Here is a 20499-nt window from a genome sequence, read left to right on the forward strand (position 1 = left end):
TTTCACAAAAGTAGTCTTTGAGAAACGAAATACCAAGGTAAAATTTCACAAAAGATGTCTATCTCGATAAAACTACCAAGGTAACATTTCACAAAAAATATCTATCTGGATCGAAATACCAAGGTAACAGTTTGCAAAAGATATCTATCAGGAACGATATACTAAGGTAACAGTTTACAAAAGATATCTATGAGGAACGATATATCAAGGTAACAGTTTACAAAATATATCTATCTGGAACGAAATACCAAGGTAACATTTCACAAAAGATATTTATCTGGAACGATATATCAAGGTAACATTTCACAAAAGTAGTCTCTCTGGAACGAAATACCAAGGTAACATTTCACCAAAAATATCTATCTCGAACGAAATACTACGGTAACATTTCACAAAAATATCTATCTGGATCGAAATACCAAGGTAACAGTTTACAAAAGATATCTATCACTATCAGGAGCGATATATCAAGGTAACAGATTACAAAAAATATCTACCTGGAACGAAATATCGGGTAACATTTCACAAAAGATGTCTGCTGGGACGAAATAATAACAAGATATAACATTTCACAAAAGATTATTTTGAACGAAATACCAAAGTAAAATTTCAAAAAAGATTATATATCTATTTTGAACGAAATATCAAGGTAAAATTTCAAAACTTTTATAATTCACGTTTGTGAATACATTGATTGGGGTTAAAAAAATTGATCTGAAGATATTAACATATCTTTTTTTGCAAAATCGTTCCTCCAATTGGGTTAAAAATGGCTGAATATTCCTTTTGACAGATACATGGAAAGGTCGACATAAGGATTTCTACATGGGATTTATATCCTCAGTTTGGAGAATATTTCAGAATATTTGCCACAGTAAACGAGACAGTAACTGGAAAAGAGGCTAACGATACTGAAGATTTCCAATTCCAAACCAATCCATGGAAGGCAACATTTTCTCCTGGTATCCCTCCAACTTTCAAACCTGGATTATCATATACCATTATAGTAAGTTGAATAAAGACAAAAAGTAAAAGTTAATCATATGGTTGTCTACTCGTGCAAGAGGAAGTTAAAAATTAACTTGCAAATTTTTCTTCATATTTTGCATGGAACAGACTTTTTTCATGACGATTATTATCATATCGTTATAACAGATGCAAGAATCTGTAATTTTATTCCTCGTATGTATATCATTCTTGAACTGTAATTTCAAGAGGATTAGTCCTTTAGAATTTATACTAGCAAATATCGAGTCGCCCGAAGTAACACACCACAGATCTCCGGATTTTAGGAATTGTTTGTTTTTTAACTAAATATCTTAACTGTAATCCAAAAATAGTTGGAAATATACCACATTAAAAAAAATAGTTCCGAATTTGAGGAATTTCAGTACTATATTGAAGAAATGCCGTAGTCCATCGGTGATTCGACGATCGTAAACTTTACAGGCGACTACATCATATGTGTACGGTATTAAATCTTTAACTCATCTGGCTATAAGGTCATGTGAGCTATTGCAATCACTTGGCGTCAGTTGTCGTCATTGTCATCGTAAACTTTTAAGTAGATCTTCTCAATTCTCCTCTGATACAAGCTGACCAATTTTAACCAAACTTAGGGTGGATGATCCCTAGGGTATCTAAAAGAAAGTTTGTATTTTCATCCTGTCAGTTAACAAACACAGTCACCATGTATAAAATAGATTACATGGGTAAAATGCATCGCCTTATTCAATAAAATTATCAGATGACTCATTAAGGAATTATTTTCCTTAAATGACGATTTTTGCTAATATCCCTGTTTTTTCTATTATCTTTAAATCTATATCAGACAGGTAGAAACAACCGAGTCAATTAGATTACTCCTTAAGGAGTTATAGCTTTAAACGACGATTTTTGAATAATTTTTGTGTCCGTGATATACTTTTTCAAAGGTTTTCTACTCAGAAAATACTCAATCCTTTTCAACCAAAACTTAAGGTGAATGATCCTTAGGGTATCTAGTACAATTTTTCTTATTTCAATCAATCAACAAACATGGACAACTCGACCAAAAAAAAAAAGAACAGACGGGTAAAATGCACTCATTGTCTTATATCTTGAAAACCATAATATAAAAATAAAGTATCGCACTTCCTTGATTTTTCTCACAAATCAAAATATAATAATATATAAAATTTTGTATTGCCCCAAAAGTGGATACATAAGGTAATTTTTTTTATTGACAAGACCACAGGAATAAATAAATTAAAAAGGTTGAAGAAAATAACGTATTCAATTAACTACATTTTTGACAAACAAGAGAATGGCTTGGGTCCTAAAACTGGACAATGTTTAACTTCGGATGCTTACATGTAGAAAAGTTCAAGGGCGCAAATCCTTGTTTTCCAAAACAACACGACAACGTCGAATGCCGAGTGTAACCACTGTTCACACGAACCACCGATGCTAACCGTCTTTTCATTCCATTTAAACCAATGTGGTGACGTCAGCCTATTCATTTACCGTGGATTCTTTTTCTAGAATCAACGCTTCCTAAATCTGCCGCTGAAATTGACTCACCAAATTATATTCACTTGTTTCCTTTGTGTGCCTAATTTCATTAAGTTTGAATTGGCTAATTTACTGATTTCTGTTCACTAATGGAAATAATTTAAAAACTTACTTTTATTTTTTGTAATTTTTATATGCCTTCACTGGGAATCGAACCCTTCCTTGAAATCTGTTATGTGTGACTGACATCAACACATCGACGAAACCTCTCGGCTACCAATGTGTTACACTATAGATGTCTATGTTATATATTTAAATGAACATCTGATATACATCGGTTCATCGGACACACAGGGCTTGTACCTTTATATAGACACAATAGGCAGTCGTATAGTATGAGTTGGTAGCCGCGAGGTTAGCATGGTTAAAATCAATGAGTTAAAGATAGGGATTTGTCGGTTTAGGTTCGAATCCCTGTATTCTCTCTGTTGTTCCAATTCTTAAGTGATCCTGGTTTTTTTTCCTAATTTTGCATGTTATAGTGGATGTTTTTGTAATAATAGCGAGTTTTACCGGGTTTTTTTTATTATTATTGGCTATTTCACATGTTTGAAACAAAAATGATTACATTCTATTTGTCAATTTTTGTTTTATAAATATAGTATGATGTCATCTGTTTTACTACATACTTTTACAAAGGTTTGTTCGCAAATTCCTATGCGAGAAAATCGTGATGTGCCTAGAGTGCTAGAAAAATTTCGATAACATACTTATTATATATACTTTATATATGCTTTTTGGTCGGGTTGTTGTCTCTTTGACACGTTCCCCATTTCCATTTTCAATTTTATTAGAAATAATTTCGAATATGTCATATTTTGTATAAACAGATAATATTCAAATGCCTGGTAATATAAATTTCTTTAAAGGTAGAAGTGTTATATTTGTATTTTGTTAACCAATTAATTGTGATCTGAGATTTATCAATGCATCGTTGGACACGATAACATGGTTATTTAAACTCACTTATAATACCTTCTAATTAAGAAAAGGCTTTAATTTTGAAAAGAAATTAACACAATAGTTTAAGTTATAGATACAATGGATAAGCGTAGATTCATGAAAAACAAACTATTCGCCCTTCGGGCTCATGGTTTCTTTTTCAAGAATCCACGCTTATCCATTGTATCTATATAACATATCAAACGTTGACTTTTGTGTTGTGGTAGTCTTTGTCATTCCTACTGCAAAGCTTGAGCTAATTCAGAACTAGCAGTACTCTCTCACATACAACGACGACAAATTGTGTCTCTGATATGCTCAATCACTCAAGCTTTGCACCATAGATTCAAATGAACGACGCAGGCTCTTAACAGTCTCTAGTCGAAAAACATATAAAAATATCTATGGCCCCAAAAGTGGATACATTAGGTAATTTTTTTATTGGCAAGACCACAGGAATAAATAAATTAAAAAGGTTGAAGAAAAATAACGAATTCCATTAACTACATTTTTGACAAACAAGAGAATGGCTTGGGTCCTAAAACTGGACAATGTTTAACTTCGGATGCTTACATGTAGAAAAGTTCAAGGGCGCAAATCCTTGTTTTCCAAAACAACACGACAACGTCGAATGCCGAGTGTAACCACTGTTCACACGAACCACCGATGCTAACCGTCTTTTCATTCCATATATCAAACGTTGACTTTTGTGTTGTGGTAGTCTTTATCATTCCTACTGCAAAGCTTGAGCTAATTCTGAACTAGCAGTATTCTTTCACATACAACGACGACAAATTGTGTCTCTGATATGCTAAATCACTCAAGCTTTGCACCATAGATTCAAATGAACGACGCAGGCTATTAACAGTCTCTAGTCGAAAAAAATGTATATCAAATATAAAAAAATTGCCAAACAGGAATATTTTACATTCATTCATTCATTATAAATGTAGGTCAAGATAGGAAATGCTGACGGCAGCCGGATAAGACAGTCCAAGGAAAAAGCAAAACTAATCATAAGTTATGAATACTCAATCAAAGTGAATAAAAGAACTAAGACGGAAAGAAAAGTTTTTTTCAATAAAGATGTTTCAATCAAGAAGAATGGAGTTGTTATACAGCAGGTTTCTTTTCCAGTTATTGCAAATCGTGGCAGAATTTATGCAAGTATAATTATATGAGCTTTCTATTCATAATGAAATAAAATGTGTCTCTATATTAAATAATGTTCAATTCACTCAATACAATATAAAATCATTAAAAATGTTGTGTTTGAAACAGTATACTGTGATTAAAGGGGCATTATATGTCAAATTCATGTTCATTAACTAAAATTCTCATATTTGATCAATAACATACTGAAACGTCTAAAATAACCAATTAACAATGCATGGACACGATAATATGAATCAGCATTTTGCGTGCATTTTACTAGACGCCATCTAATTAATCATCGAGATGACCTCCGAAGACTGCCGACGGTCATAAACATAAAGATGAATATAAATAGATAGCAAGCACGTGCGATTAGATTTTTCTAGGTCTGTTTGATTTCATGAAATATTTTAATGATCGTTTTTACCCGTACAAGACTGATTTTTTTTGTGTGGATCGAATCAGTCAACCGAATGGTTCCCGCTTGTTTCACTTTCAATGTTGACATTCGTTTTCTTTAAATAGCCGAACATGCCTAGTACATGCGCAACCCATCTCCAGCTAAGGTGTTGAATTGAAGATCACATGAATATGGATTCAAAGAGATTATATAATTGATTTGCAAGTTAATAATACATCTGCGATGTTTTTTTTTATCTTATTTTGACAAATTTGTGCCAAAACTGACTGCTTAAAACGAAATATTATTTCAAAGTTCCGCTTTTATTAATACTCAAAACAAAAACAAAAAGACTCGTATTTAGAATTTTTGTCTAAATCGTAGCTAAATCCCCTTTAATAAGCTTATGACAAGACAATACAATAAAAATGTTGAATGCTGTCATTTTCGTTCACTTGTTTATATGAATGGCTTTCACAAAATGATGATACAGATAATACAATGTAACTATTAATAGCACAATAAACAAACTAAACAATTAACTAATAAGACACTAATGGTTCAGTAGAGTAATAACTTTATTAAATGCATAAACACGGGTAGTAACGTCGTCATATCGATGAGCGTTTAGTACAGTGATTTTGTCATAGTTTGCTTAAGTTGGACATGCTTGTGTTAAGTGTTTTATTAAAATGACAAACAATGACACAATATAAACAATCGGAATTTTTGCTAAAGGAACTTCTAAACACAAATTAAAGCTGGTAAGTATCTTTGTCTATAGCTAATATGTAAGTACATTAAAATTTGTATCAAAAAGCTAATATTTCTATTTTCTTATTACTACACAATGCATGTTATACAATATGACAAAAACATAATCATTTTTATTCATTCGCTATAATAACTGATAAATATGAACATTATAAAGACCTAATTGTAATTCGAAATTGTGATCTTTCATATATTTAAATTCGGAACTTTGTAAGTAATTTTCAAAGTAATTTCATTTAGTTTACCAAAAAAAATAAGTTTTAGCTGTTGTCCATGTTAACATTATGTCCCGTGGAGGGTTGTAGACTGTATGGTGCCCTCTCGATATCGTTTGGTTAGTTTTGCAGTTGGGTTACTGTATCATGGGCGTATAACACCCCCACATCTCCTTTTATTCATCATAAACATAATCTAGTTAAAAAAAAAACAACAGCTGTACGTACAGTTGCTAGAAAAAATGTAAAACAAAAATAATTTTTTTGCTAGCTGCTTCGTTTTGCAACATTAGGTAGACGTCTCTAACCATTTGACTATTGTTGCCGCTCACGATATCCCCATAATGGACATACGGAGAAAAGATTTTAGGTTAAACAGAAGCAACTTTTGGATCCAAACCATGACAAACGTGATCAAAACCAAAACGAGTTTCTAGACACTTAACTGAACCATGTCAATTGCTTAACCAAACCATATCAATTTCGATTTTTTGGTTATCCTGCGTTTATTTCTAAAAACAACAATTTCAATGTAGATAGTTTGACTTACAATATAGATTCAAACATCTTATTAGCTTTTTATTTGCTCATTTGAGAAGACCTGAGGCAATCGTTCTGGGAAGTAACCTAACTAAACCATGACCAACTTAACCAAATTATGACAAAATCACTGTATTAAACGCTCCTCGATATGACGACTTACTAACCATGATAAAAACCTTTAACTTAATCATAATTTTTTTCCTAAATTGAGGACATCCAGCGCTAGATTTGGAATAATGATGATGATGATGATGATGATGATGATGATGATGATGATGATGATGATGATGATGATGATGATGATGATGATGATGATGATGATGATGATGATGATGATGATGATGATGATGATTTGTCAGTAGCATATCTTCTTGTAAATGCTAGAATGATATTAAATTTATTTGATACAAGCTAGGAAAGTAGTTGATCTGGAAAGGCATATACTAAATTACAAAGTCATACAAGTGTGAACAACACTGACATAAAAACAAATAATACATGCGAGATAATTATAGGTATATGACGAAAAAGGTAGAAGTGAAGCATAATTAAAAACAGGTTTTAAATTGTTATATAATTCCATCATTTAACCATATACTTTTAGGTTGTATACAAAAAGAAATATCTGACAACAAAGTATGTCTCAAAGGCTACTTCACCGAGTAATAACTATCTACAGATAAAAACAACAAGTGGAGGTACTGTTCAGGTTCGTTGATAAATGTCACGTGGTAAAAGTATGCAGGAGTCAGTTAAGTTATAAGAAGACATATAATCTTGACTTTATTATAATAAAACAGCTGAATCGGCAGGTTAAGCAACTCCTGCAATGCATGCGTCACTGTACGAAATGAAAATATCACTTGATTGTCCCAGCGCTCTCACGTGTACAATTCTTGCCAGATTTTTATGAAACATATCATAGGTTTATATCAGCAATGTCTCGGACAAGTTCGAAAATCAGTGTCGATCAATTATTCTTAAAAGAGTTATGACCCTTGGAAATATTAATTATATGGACAATTTCATTGTTAGCGCTCTCATGTGTACAATTCTTACCTGATTTTTATGAAACTTGTATTATAGGTTTATATCAGCAATGTCTCGGACAAGTTCGAAAATGAGTGCCGATCAAATATTTTAAAGGAGTTATGCCCCTTGGAAATATCAATTATATTGGAAATTGCATTGTATTTGCTCTCAAGCCTTCATTTCTCTAGGTTATTTGTAAAGAAAAAAACAAGGTTTGTTTAGGTATTGCCCTTGTATAGATAAAATATGTGCAACGCGGGGGACATTGGAACTCTGTTCTTTTTATAAATTTAGTGTTAACTTTATATGCGGGAGTATTAGAATTCGACTTATCACCGGGTTTGTACTTACATGAGCAACACGACCGGTTGATCATGTGGAGCAGGATCTGCTTACCCTTCCGGAACATCTGAGAATACCCCTAGTTTTTGATGGGGTTCGAGTTGCTTAGTCTTTAGTTTTCTAAGTTGTGTTTTGTGTGCTGTTGTTTGATTGTTTGATTGTTTGTCGTTTTCTTTTATAGCCGTGGCGTTGTCAGTTTATTTTCGAGTTTGAATGTCTCTTTGGTAACTTTTTTTCTCTTTTCCCCCTGTCTGTGTTTATGCGTTTAAATAGATTCAACGCTTCTAAATTTCCTTTCACAGAATACTTATATTTTTTAATACATAATTCTCAGTTTGAATTTTTATTTGCATATTTTTATGAATAAGAGCTTCCTTAAAGTTGTTATTATGATTAGTGATAGAGACCTAGGGTCTTCTGATTTGAGGTCCATGCTACTAAGAAGCTGTAATATATATCGACAAAAGATTTACACTTAATTGTTAGTTGTGATCTGTCGTAATAGGAAATTTTTTATTCGAAGCGGTGCGGTAACATTTACTAGGAGTTTTCTCCCCTGGAATGTTAAAAATAAGATGTATGGTAAAATAACTTATTAACAATACATAATAGAGACCTAAGGTCTATTGCTATGAGGTCCTTGCTTGATAACCTTGAAATTGAGGTCAAGGTCATAGGTAAATTTGACATTCTAGACTTTGACCTTTGCTTTAACTTGATATTTATACTTGATTATGCCAACCCGAAGTGAACTTGTGTAAACCGAAAGTAGCTATTTTTTTTAACTATTTGATGTAAAAGTATATATAACCATATATTTTCGGAATCAGTGTCAAGTAAGCTATCATTTGACACTGAAAATGACAATTTAAACCTCAAAACATATTGTTTCGGGTGGAAAGACCTTCAATGGTTCTCTGAACAATTGGTTTTTAACTATTGTTTTTTTTTCTTCTTTCGCCACTTTTATTTTTGCGTGTAAATTTTGTTTCGCAAGATGTTGCTTAGATATTTGGTATATGATATCGCACAGTTTAGGCGCCTTTGAAAATGACCCTGCTTAACCAAAAAATTTTCTTTGTAAGAGTTATCTCCCCAAACACTGTCTTCCTTGTGGTTGCATCTCCTAGGTAACCGTAAAGGAAATCGACAAACTTATTTTACCTAATTGCTCGTTATATCCTCAGGATTTTTTGTCTTGATTTTGACCGAAGCAATACGGCAATATATCACATGAATGGTAAGTGATAGAGACTCAAAGTATTATATTGGAGGTCCTTGCTTCACAAAAATGAATTTGCGGTCATAGGTCAAGGTCATGTTCTCAATTATGAATTTTTCTTCTTTTATGATCTTCTCTGACACTATTGAAGATATATATAAAAGAACTAGTGGAAAATGTTTGCTTTATTGTGATGAAGATATGATACACTTAGTCTGAAACAATCCAATGAAACCTTTTAGGAGTTATTGCCCCTGAAATGTTTTAATTTAAGGTTAATTGATTATTACTTCAACTTGGTACATAACAAAGCCATAGGGTCGTTTGCAAAATGTTGGATGACATATGACCTTGAAAAATGTCAACCGGAAGTGACCCGGAGTTAATCGAAAGTAGCCATATATGCACTTCTTTCATTGAAAAGTACATAGAAACCATATATTTTTTGAATAAACATATAAACCTATTATTTGAGACCGGAAGTGACCTTCAATAAACCGGGAGTGGCTTATTATCTCACTAATTACAGACAAAAGTATATAGAAACCATTTTTTTTTTAAATCAGTGAATAACGCTATTATACGAGACCGGAAGTGACATTTTCTAAACCGGAACTTGGCAATTATCTCCCTTATTTCAGGCAAAAGTATATAGACACCATATGTTTTTGGAATCAGCGTGAATAATGATATGAGGCCGGACGTGATATTTTCTGAACCGGATGTAGCAAATTATCTCCCTTATTTCAGACAAAAGTATGAGAAATCATATATTGTTGTTAATTTCTGTGTCATTTGGTCTCTTGTGGAGAGTTGTCTCATTGCCAATCATACCACGTATTTTTATATTGATTAAATCAGTATGTAGAAATCTATGATTGGACGCTAATAGTAACTTCGAGTAAACCAGAAGTAGCTCCTTATCAATTATTCAGAAAATTGATTTCGAAAGACCATCTTTTTTTCAGCCTGGAAGTAATCTACATATTGTTATACAAGTTACAGAGAGAATACATTATTGTAATTACCAGGTAAGAGTAAGGGTTAATGCATTATCTAAAGATCTGTTAATGTACCTTTTATTGAAACAAATTTACACTGAACGCTGACTTTAAACTGCCCATAAATAAGATGCTCAACGCAGAATACTAAGCGATTTTTTTTTGGATGAACAGTGGCTGTACTTTTGTATCTCTTTGTTTGTTTTTTTTTATCTTTTAATTAATTTGTTGTTTTAACGGAAGATGTATTAGTTATACTTAGAAGAAGAAGCCTTAAAAACAACAAAATAAATAAGACATCTAGATGTAATATCCGGTTTTCAACAATAGAAAGTTGTGGCTTAATCATATTTAAAGCTCTAGACAAAATATAGATAAAACGTATATAGCTTGTACTGAAATTAACAATAATACACACTAAACGTAAGATACTACAAAAGAGAAACACTGACGACCTTACTGTAGATTTAAGCAGATATTTATGTAAACGATTTTTCTTTTTTAATGCAGATATTTGCAAAAGGATCTCTTGTGGACAGTGGACTTTTCAAAATGAAGATGAGGTATTCAAGAAAACACAAGGTTTCTATAACATATGATATGACACCGACGGCTAAGATGATCGTGTATTACGTCAGAGCAGACGGCGAAATAGTTGCAGATGCCGTTACATTTTCCGTACAGGACGTATTAAAAAACAAGGTAAATTTTTTAAATGTAAGAGTGCTTTCAAATAATGTTCTCTTAATTAAAATTTGATACTGTCAAAGTTCAAGTATTTCGTTTGAAAACATTTATATACTATCATTCTACTCCCAGAGACATATTTAAAGGTTTCAGTCAATACCAGTGACGTTTTACGCAATTTGTAATTACAGACTTTAAGGAATTAGGACAAGAAATATTCAATTTGAAAAAAGTTGTAATATTTTTTTGCGTTTAATTATCAAACAGGTTACGTTAAAGTTTGACAAGAACATGGCTGAACCTGCTGATCGAGTTGTTCTACGTGTTACTGCAGACCCTGGGTCGTTAGTAAACGTTCTTGCGGTTGACAAAAGTATTTTATTATTGAGATCAGCGAACGACATTACTGCAGCAGACGTATGTATTATTCATTGCTTACTCCTTTATTTTATAGCTCTACCCGTCAAACATTGTCTCAGAGTATTATGACAATTTCTATCTAATGAAAACAAAGGCGTTTTCTTAGAATAAAATGTGAAGAACCTACGGTTGATTTTAAAACTGCACTTTTGAACATGTTTACCTTAATGAAAAATAAAGCTCAAGTGGTAATATAGTTTTTTCATATAAAAGTATTCATTCTGACTGAATATGGTCAAGCTGGAGCTTTATATGTCCTAAATGAAGTTCATGGAATATTTATGTTCCATCTAAAAGTGATTTGGTTAGACAGATTTCCTTCTGAACCATTTCGCTTGAAAAACCACAAAACATTATAAATCTGTGAAATAATATTGTTTAATTTTTGTATGAATGGCATTTCAACACACTGTTATTTGTTTATAGGTGCTGTCGGAATTAAAGGAGTATGATTATACCTACTCGCCATCGCTCAGTAATTGGGAAACCCTGACAACAATACCAGATAATGGACGAGATTCAAATGCAGTGTTTTCTGTATGTATTACAATATTTAAATAACCATACATGAGTTAAATGCTTGATGGATTGATTGTTATTTGTATCAAAGGAGATTTAGGAGATACGTCAATGAGTGAAATAACAAGAATAAAAACTGAAAGTAGATATAGGAAGATGTGGTATGAGTTCCAATGAGACAACTCTCCATCCAAGTTACAATTTATAAAAGTAAACCATTATAGGTCAAGGTACGGCCTTCAACACGGAGCATTGGCTCACACCGAACAGCAAGCTATAAAGGGCCCCAAAAAATTACTAGTGTAAAACCATTCAAACGGAAAAACCAACGGTCTAATCTATATAAAAACGAGAAACGAGAAACACGTATGAACTACATAAACAGACGACAACTACTGTAATCAGATTCCTGACTTAGGACAGGTGCAAACATTTGCAGCGGGATTAAACGTTTTAATGGTACCAAACCTTCTCCCTTTTCTGAAACAATAGTATAACATCACAACATAGAAAAACACACTATAAAATATCAATTGGAAGGCTTAACTCAATCAAAAAACGTAAATTAACACACAATGAACGAATAAATTTGACCTGTGACACCTGAATGCAAATACACAGTTAATAAAAAATTACAAGGGATAAATAATTAAAGTCAAAAGTAAATAAACAGGTTTAAACAAAGTTAGAGTATGTTATCACTGTGAAATTTCAAACAATTTATAGAAAATCATCACTTTTGAAGAAACCTGCATCATATTATACACAGGTAAATGAAAATAATTTAGTTGTTATGTATACTTCTTCTTCTGTGTGTATAAAATCTTCCGTTTAGGAATACCAAGAAATTTCTTTAATATCAATTAAACTAATCTAACACTTGGTACATATGGGTTGAATATCAACAATAAAAATATACAATTAGTGCTAGATAAAACTTCCTGTACAGGTCCAAGAATAGCATCTAAGGAAAAATGAAATAATTTTGATGTTCATAGTACGAAGAAGTGAAAATTTGTAGTAATTAAATACCAAATAATCAAAGCTGGTATATAGACAAGAGAAAGACATGTTTAAGGTCAACATTTGGACGTATATTTGTTCATCCAAACAGAATTTCCTTTAGAAACTTTACCATAAACATTGCTAGAAATATCTGTTCCCAAAATTTCTAAACCCTTTATCCCGTCAGTAACAAATACTGCAATATTTCTTTAAGAAGAAATTATATTATTGAATATTTTCTTCCATTTGGACCTAAATTTATAAATAAACTTGATGAAGACATAATCTTTCAATCAGTTTAATTGAAGTCTGGAGCTGGCATGTCAGTTAACTGCTAGTAGTCTGTTGTTATTTATGTATTATTGTCATTTTGTTTATTTTCTTTGGTTACATCTTCTGACATCAGACTCGGACTTCTCTTGAACTGAATTTTAATGTGCGTATTGTTATGCGTTTACTTTTCTACATTGGCTAGAGGTATAGGGGGAGGGTTGAGATCTCATAAACATGTTTAACCCCGCCGAATTTTTGCGCCTGTCCCAAGTCAGGAGCCTGTAGCCTTTGTTAGTCTTGTATTATTTTTAATTTTAGTTTCTTGTGTACAATTTGGAGTTTAGTATGGCGTTCATTATCACTGAACTAGTATATATATTTGTTTAGGGGCCAGCTGAAGGACGCCTCCGGGTGCGGGAATTTCTCGCTGCATTGAAGACCTGTTGGTGACCTTCTGCTGTTGTCTGTTCTATGGTCGGGTTGTTGTCTCTTTGACACATTCCGCATTTCCATTCTCAATTTTATTCTATTCCACGACAACGATCTGTAACAATAAGAAAACTTTAAGTGTTTTTAACAGACTACTACGCTTACAACCATTATGTTCCAGTTCGCCAGACATAAACGAACATAAATTATTTATACAATGAAACACATGTATCACAAATGAGCTCTCCTTGTGAGAGTATCATACTTTTATTATCCAATGTATAATAAAAACTTCTCAAATACTTCTCAAACGCATTACGGCTCCAGGGCCGTAACTAGGCCTCGGAAACAGACGAGGCAGGGGTTTTGAGGCCGCCGACTGAGGCCCCCAGGTAATGGGGGATCAGGGAGGCGAAGCCCCCCGTCCGAAAATTGTAATATTAGGGGTCGAAATATATCTTGTTACATCCGTTTTTGTATCATATTTACCGTTTTTGTTTCATATTTACCGTATGAAGAACTGCATAAGGCTATCAGAGCCGAGTGACAGATACATTTACAGTAGGGTACATATTTGATATTAGAAAAAGCGGGACAAATGTGGGTGGTCAACGCTTCATCGTCAGTCTGCCAAGGGGTTTGTCCTGTCCATTTAACATTCGAATGGAATGGTCACATAACCTGCTCACTATTATATAGCCGAAATAAAGCCCACTTGGCGTTAAACTAAACAAATTCTCCATCCATCCGAAATACACGTTTTGTTTTCGAATAGCAGCCAGGTTTGTAGCAAAACATTTGCAAATGCCTCAAATCTTCATTTTATTTGAAAGAGAAATGCACACAAATTGTGGGGTGTTTTGATACTCCTGCGTGAGCTGTGAATGCTTCTTTAATAATATTGACCTAGCAAGTTGAAGAATTCGAATTATTTGAATTATGATTTACTTTGCGCACTGATAATGTGGGAAAAAAAAATCCATTATCATTTTCGCTGGAAATAAATAATTGCAGAACCAAATGCCGGTTTACTGGCGATGGTAATCAGGCAGAGAGTTCGATACCTAACGTAGTACAGAAGCTGCACGTCAACATTAATTACTATTCGAAGTATGCATTACTTAATTTTTAATATGAAAATGCAAGGATTTTTTCTACCCCTGCATGCCTAGCTTTCTCTATTTTCTTTTTTTTTTCTAATTAATTGTTTTTTTGCCATAAATTCAGACGAGACAATTGCCTCGTCTGCCTCATCAGTAGTTACGGCCCTGGGCTCATTCTCAGCCATTACTAGTGTTATTAAAACAGACATGTATAAACAGGGTCAATCACAGCCATCCAGTCAAAACGTACAAATATACATCAATCTACAAAACAAGAAATACAAAGTCGATATAAATCATTATGTATAACCATTACTTTCCACATAAAAACAATAGACTGTCTAGATGAGGGTTTTTTTAATACATACAAGTCAGTTTTAAGGAGTATGCTACTTCGAGTAAGGCAGAACTTCGAATAATAACATTATAAATTACAGTTAATTTATATGAAACGGCAAGCACGAGAAACACAAGCAAAATCATACGATACATAGAAAACCTGTATAATTCGGGGAATTATTCCTGCAATACGACAAATTTCATTCAAAGGAAAACCATTGTAAACTTTACAGGTATTCTGAAACACGTGTTGATGTAAACAAACACACGTGTTTTAACAAAACAAATACATGCGATTCCGTTCTATTATTAAATATATTTATTACAACTATCATTACTACTGCTTGCATTAAAAATGTTTTTTTTTACATGTCCACAACTGAATAAAAATTGTCATTGTTTATTCTTATACATTTTTACCGAATGTTATGACCACATTGAGTAAGATATACAGTTTGAAAGACTGATTTTCACCAATAAAGAGACTTAACATAATTATATTAATTTGATTGATGTGTTTTACAGAATAGCGGAATGTATGTTTTAACAGATTGTAACCTAGTAGGATCACCACGTAAGATATAAATTGATTTATAGCGAGTTATTCGTATTAATGAGAAATGCTCAATTATTGGCAATCACGTCATGAATAATGGTTTAGGGCACCTTTCAAACTGTGTTATCGCAATACTTCCGAACCTATGAATGTTTAAATGTTTCCTATTAAAGTGAATGATATTGTAACTTACTGGAGATAGCATGAGTATGTGAATGAATTTATAAGTATCTGGAGGTAAAATGAGTATGTGGATGATGTTGCAAGTAACTGTAGATAATATGAGTATGTGGATGATGTTGCAAGTAACTGGAGATAATATGAGTATGTGAATGATGTTGCAAGTAACTGGAGATACTATGAGTATGTGAATGATGTTGTAAGTAACCGGAGATAATATATGTATGTGAATGATGTTGCAAGTAACTGGAGATAATATGAGTATGTGAATGATGTTGCAAGTAACTGGAGGTACTGTGAGTATGCGAATGATGTTGTAAGTAACCGGAGAAAGCATGAGTATGGGAATGGTGTTGTAAGTAACTGAACATAACATGAGTATGTGAATGATGTTGTAAGTAACTGGATATAACATGAGTATGGGAATGGTGTTGCAGGTAACTGAACATAACATGAATATGTGAATGATGTTTCAAGTAACTGAACATAACATGAGTATGTGAATGATGTTGTAAGTAACTGAACATAACATGAGTATGTGAATGATGTTGTCAGTTACTGGACATAAAATGAGTATGTGAATATGTTGTAAGTAACTGAACATAACATGAGTATGTGAATATGTTGTAAGTAACTGGACATAACATGAGTATGTGAATGTGTTGTAAGTAACTGAACATAACATGAGTATGTGAATATTTTGTAAGTAACTGGACATAACATGAGTATATGAATGATGTTGAAAGTAACTAGAGATAATATGACTTATTGTCTGTTGTTGTAATTGGAGATACCATGAGTATGTGAATGATGTTGTTGCGAACTGGAGATGAAATGAGAATGTGAATTATGTTGTAAGTAATTGGAGATAATATGAGTATGTGAATGTGTTTGTAACTTAAGATGGCTAGAGTTTGTGAACAGCGAACGTCAAGTAAATGATTTTGAGAACATGTCCAGTCCAAAACTTTTACTCTGAAGTTAATGGCACAACCTTTTTAATGCGTCGAAGGTTTTGTCCTTATGTGATGGCTGTGTGTGTGTGTAAATGGTGTTTTGTCCGTTGGGAAAATTCCTACCCGATTAATATCATTAATTGTTAAATATTTTGAAAACTGTTCAGATCTCCACTCCTTAACATTTTATATTCTTAATAGGGTATCAATATGTACCAACATGATTTATAACAAACTTTTTCTAAAAGTTTTCGTTTATAAATTTATGATTATTAAGAATCTAAGGTTTCAATCAGACAATGTTGACCTTAGACGAATTCGGCTATTATTTTTTAGGTCTTTTTTGTGCCTTTAACTCATCAACAGTTTCGGTTCTTATACATCATTGGCTTTCAAATATATTCGGCTTTCAGCGCTCATGATGAAGATAAATAAAAGAAAAGGCGCTTTTGACGCATCAAGTTTATAAAGTGTTGTTTTTATTTTGTCCAGCACTGAGTCTTTACCACTGCTGGTGGATTATCAGTCCCCGAGGGTATCATCAACTGATTTGATTTATAACAAACCTTTCTGAACTTGTCCGTTTATAGATTTAGAAATTATCATATACCATAATCATCCCATCCTCTTTTCCCCGAATTTGACCCACCTAATTAGACTTATCACCGGGCTTGTACTTACATGAGCACCACGACGGGTGCCACATGTGGAGTAGGATCTGTCTACCCTTCCGGAGCACCTGATATCACCCCCTGTTTTGGTGGGGTTTGTGTTGCTCTGTCTTTATTTTTCTATGTTGTTTTTTGTGTACTGTTGTTTGTCTGTTTTTTTTTGTCTTTTTTAGCCATGGCGTTGTCGGTTTATTCTCGACTTATGAGTTTGGATGTCCCTTTGGTATCTTTCGCTTCTCTTTTAAGAAACTAAGGTTTCAACTCCCTCAGGCAAAGTTGACCTCACATGGATTTGGCTAATATTTTTAGGTCCACTTTGGTCAGACAGCTCTTCAGCCCTTTCGGTTCTCATTCATCATTGGCTTTCAAATATTAGGCTGTGAGCGTTCATGGTGAAGGTAAATCCAGATAATCGCTTCGAACTAATGGAATTTATAAAGTGTTGTTTTTTTACTTTTTGATTGTCAAAATAAACGTTTACAGTGAACCATATGTTTTCCCTGGCAGTCCTGTCCCGAGTAATTATAATTTTAGATAAAAATTTGTGACCTTACGTAATAATAGTTTTTTCTACATGCAAATATTTTCTACAGTAGAATATATTAAATCAATTATAACACGACAACTTTATGAATGTATTTATTGATTACAATGAAACTTTGATTAAATGCATAGTTAATGATACCATTGAACACATTTACAGTAATGTAACTTTTTTCAAAGCACAAAGTAATCGAGTAACTAATCCAAAGCGATTCGGACAAACCACAACACAAAGTGGAACAACTACGATGATGATGAGCCAAGCAATGACCACAGTAACAATGGGGGTATCAGCAACCCCATCGGCCTCAGGAGACTCTGAACCATCAACTCCTTTATTAACGGAACCTCAACGTAAAAGATCAAAGTTCCCAGAGACATGGTTATGGCTGAATACCACAACGAGGTTATTATCACAATTAAGCGAACTAATATGTAATTGAAAATTAAATTCATATAACATTTTCAGCAGATAATGAAATACATAGCACATAATCTTCAACGGGGTTCCCGAAACATAAACTTGATGTTCATATCTTAGCTTGTCATATTTCTAACTAACTTTATATACGACATCATTATAATAACTACATAATCTTACCTAATTGGGGATCAACCATTTGATTTTCAGGGGCTGGTGGGAGGGGTGAGGGATTTATACCCCAAGTAATTTGTCAAAACCCAGATCGGAAAACAGATTGTTTTAATTTTTGGTGCAAACTATTTGTTTTTTTCTTTTTTCAAGATCAAACTTTTTTAGAATCCCTCCAAGTAACAATTCTTAATAAAATTGAGAATGGAAATGGGGAATGTGTCAAAGAGACAACAACCCGACCATAGAACAGACAACAGCAGTTCCCGCACCCGGAGGCGTCCTTCAGCTGGCCCCTAAACAAATATATATACTAGTTCAGTGATAATGAACGCCATACTAAACTCCAAATTGTACACAAGAAACTAAAATTAAAAATAATACAAGACTAACAAAGGCTAGAGGCCCCTGACTTGGGACAGGCGCAAAAAGTTTATGAGATCTCAATCCTCCTCCTATACCTCTAGCCAATGTAGAAAAGTAAACGCATAACAATACGCACATTAAAATTCAGTTCATGAGTCTTGCTCACTTAGACTGCTGTGGCTTAACTGATTCTGAATTCTTTGCTATTTGAAGGGGCAGATCAAGTGCTCGAGGGAAGAGGATGCAATTTTTGTAATAGTAATATCGACCGTAGGGAGGCGATTTTTTATAAATATTTTATGCGAAAATTTATATTTTTACACACTTTGCTATTCACAACCTTTAATCATTTTTCGTTAGATATCTAAAACATTTCTGTTTTAGCTAACCTGGTCCAAAGGGCCAGTGTGAGCTTTTCCCAACAAATTTCCTCGTTCGTCGTCGCCCGTTAACTTTTACAAAAATCTTCACCTCTGAAACTACTGGACCAATTTCAACTAAATTTTGATACAAATTGAAATAGCGGTGATATATAGAAAAAAAAGAGATAGAGAGGGAAGGCCAGTTAAAGGAAAAGATAGAGAAGAAAGTCAGAGGAGATATATAACTAACTAAACGTATTGTAGAGCCTGAAGTTTGAGATGTTGTAAATTTTATGCTTGTTACATTGTTACAATAGGGCATTTTTTATGATACAAAAAAGGTATAACGAAAAAGCCGAACTCCAAGGCAAATTCAAAAGGGGAAGTCCATAAAAACTGACAACAGCAAACGCTATTAGTCAATATTGAACTTTTAATCGACCTTTTGTCTATATTCAGTAACAAAGATTTGTTTATACTAGACAAGGATCCGTTTTTCTATGTGACCAGGGTTCACTATACCAAGCTACTAGTAGAACTATAGGGTAACAATCTGACGTGTTTATCTTTGGCATCTGTCGATTGTGTACTGTTGATTATCACGACCTGACACTGAGATACCCAACCACACAACAACGTATAAATAAGAAAATAAATGTTTGCACCAAGAATTAACTATAGGCTCTATAGAGCTTGTGTCGCTCACCTGCATCTATAATTATGGCCACTTTTTGTGGTAAATAATCATTATTTAAAGGAAGTAACTCTATAAAGAGTTAGATGACAATTTCAGTCATTTAACATATATGTAGATCTTGTCCGGCTGATTTTTTCTTCAATTTAAAGCTTCTATCTTTCTATTATAGTTTTCGAGATAATGGTCAAAATTATGGTAAAATTTATCATTTAAGGACAATAACTCCAACAAAGAGTCAACCAACGATTTCAGCAAATCAACTGTTTTGTAGATCTTGTCTTTCTTATCATTTTTCTTATTAAAATTTTCTATTTATCTCTTGTATTTTTCAACATTATTGGCAAACATACATAAATTTGTTTAAAATAGTAATTTAAAGGCCATAACTCCCTTAAAGAGTCAAGTGACGATTTCAGCAATGCAACTTATTAGTTGTTCATGTCTTGCTGATCTTTTTTTCTATTTAAAGTTTCTATCTATCTTTTAAAGCTTTCGAGATAATAGACATAAAGGAGGGGGGGGGGATAAAACTCCAGTCAGTAGTTGACTGACTATTCGACAAAGTTGACTTATCTGTAGTTCTTGTATTGCTTATGATTTTTGCTTTTTTAAGTTTCTCTAT

The 20499-nt window shown here is 33.1% G+C and overlaps 1 protein-coding gene across 1 annotated transcript in view; it reads left to right on the plus strand.

The window, feature by feature from the left end:
- The window catches only part of LOC127727833 (CD109 antigen-like), an 82861-nt gene that overhangs the window by 13529 nt on the left and 48833 nt on the right, over nucleotides 1-20499 (plus strand). The window contains exons 8-15 of the mRNA XM_052234948.1: nucleotides 794-1006; nucleotides 4449-4658; nucleotides 7187-7291; nucleotides 10147-10209; nucleotides 10690-10881; nucleotides 11134-11283; nucleotides 11713-11823; nucleotides 15480-15528. Coding sequence (XP_052090908.1) covers nucleotides 794-1006; nucleotides 4449-4658; nucleotides 7187-7291; nucleotides 10147-10209; nucleotides 10690-10881; nucleotides 11134-11283; nucleotides 11713-11823; nucleotides 15480-15528 — 1093 coding nt within the window. The remainder of the gene's footprint in view (nucleotides 1-793; nucleotides 1007-4448; nucleotides 4659-7186; nucleotides 7292-10146; nucleotides 10210-10689; nucleotides 10882-11133; nucleotides 11284-11712; nucleotides 11824-15479; nucleotides 15529-20499) is intronic.

The sequence above is a fragment of the Mytilus californianus genome, unplaced genomic scaffold (genome assembly GCF_021869535.1).
Source record: "Mytilus californianus isolate M0D057914Y unplaced genomic scaffold, xbMytCali1.0.p SCAF_2, whole genome shotgun sequence".
In the NCBI taxonomy this organism is placed as follows: Eukaryota; Metazoa; Mollusca; class Bivalvia; order Mytilida; family Mytilidae; genus Mytilus; species Mytilus californianus.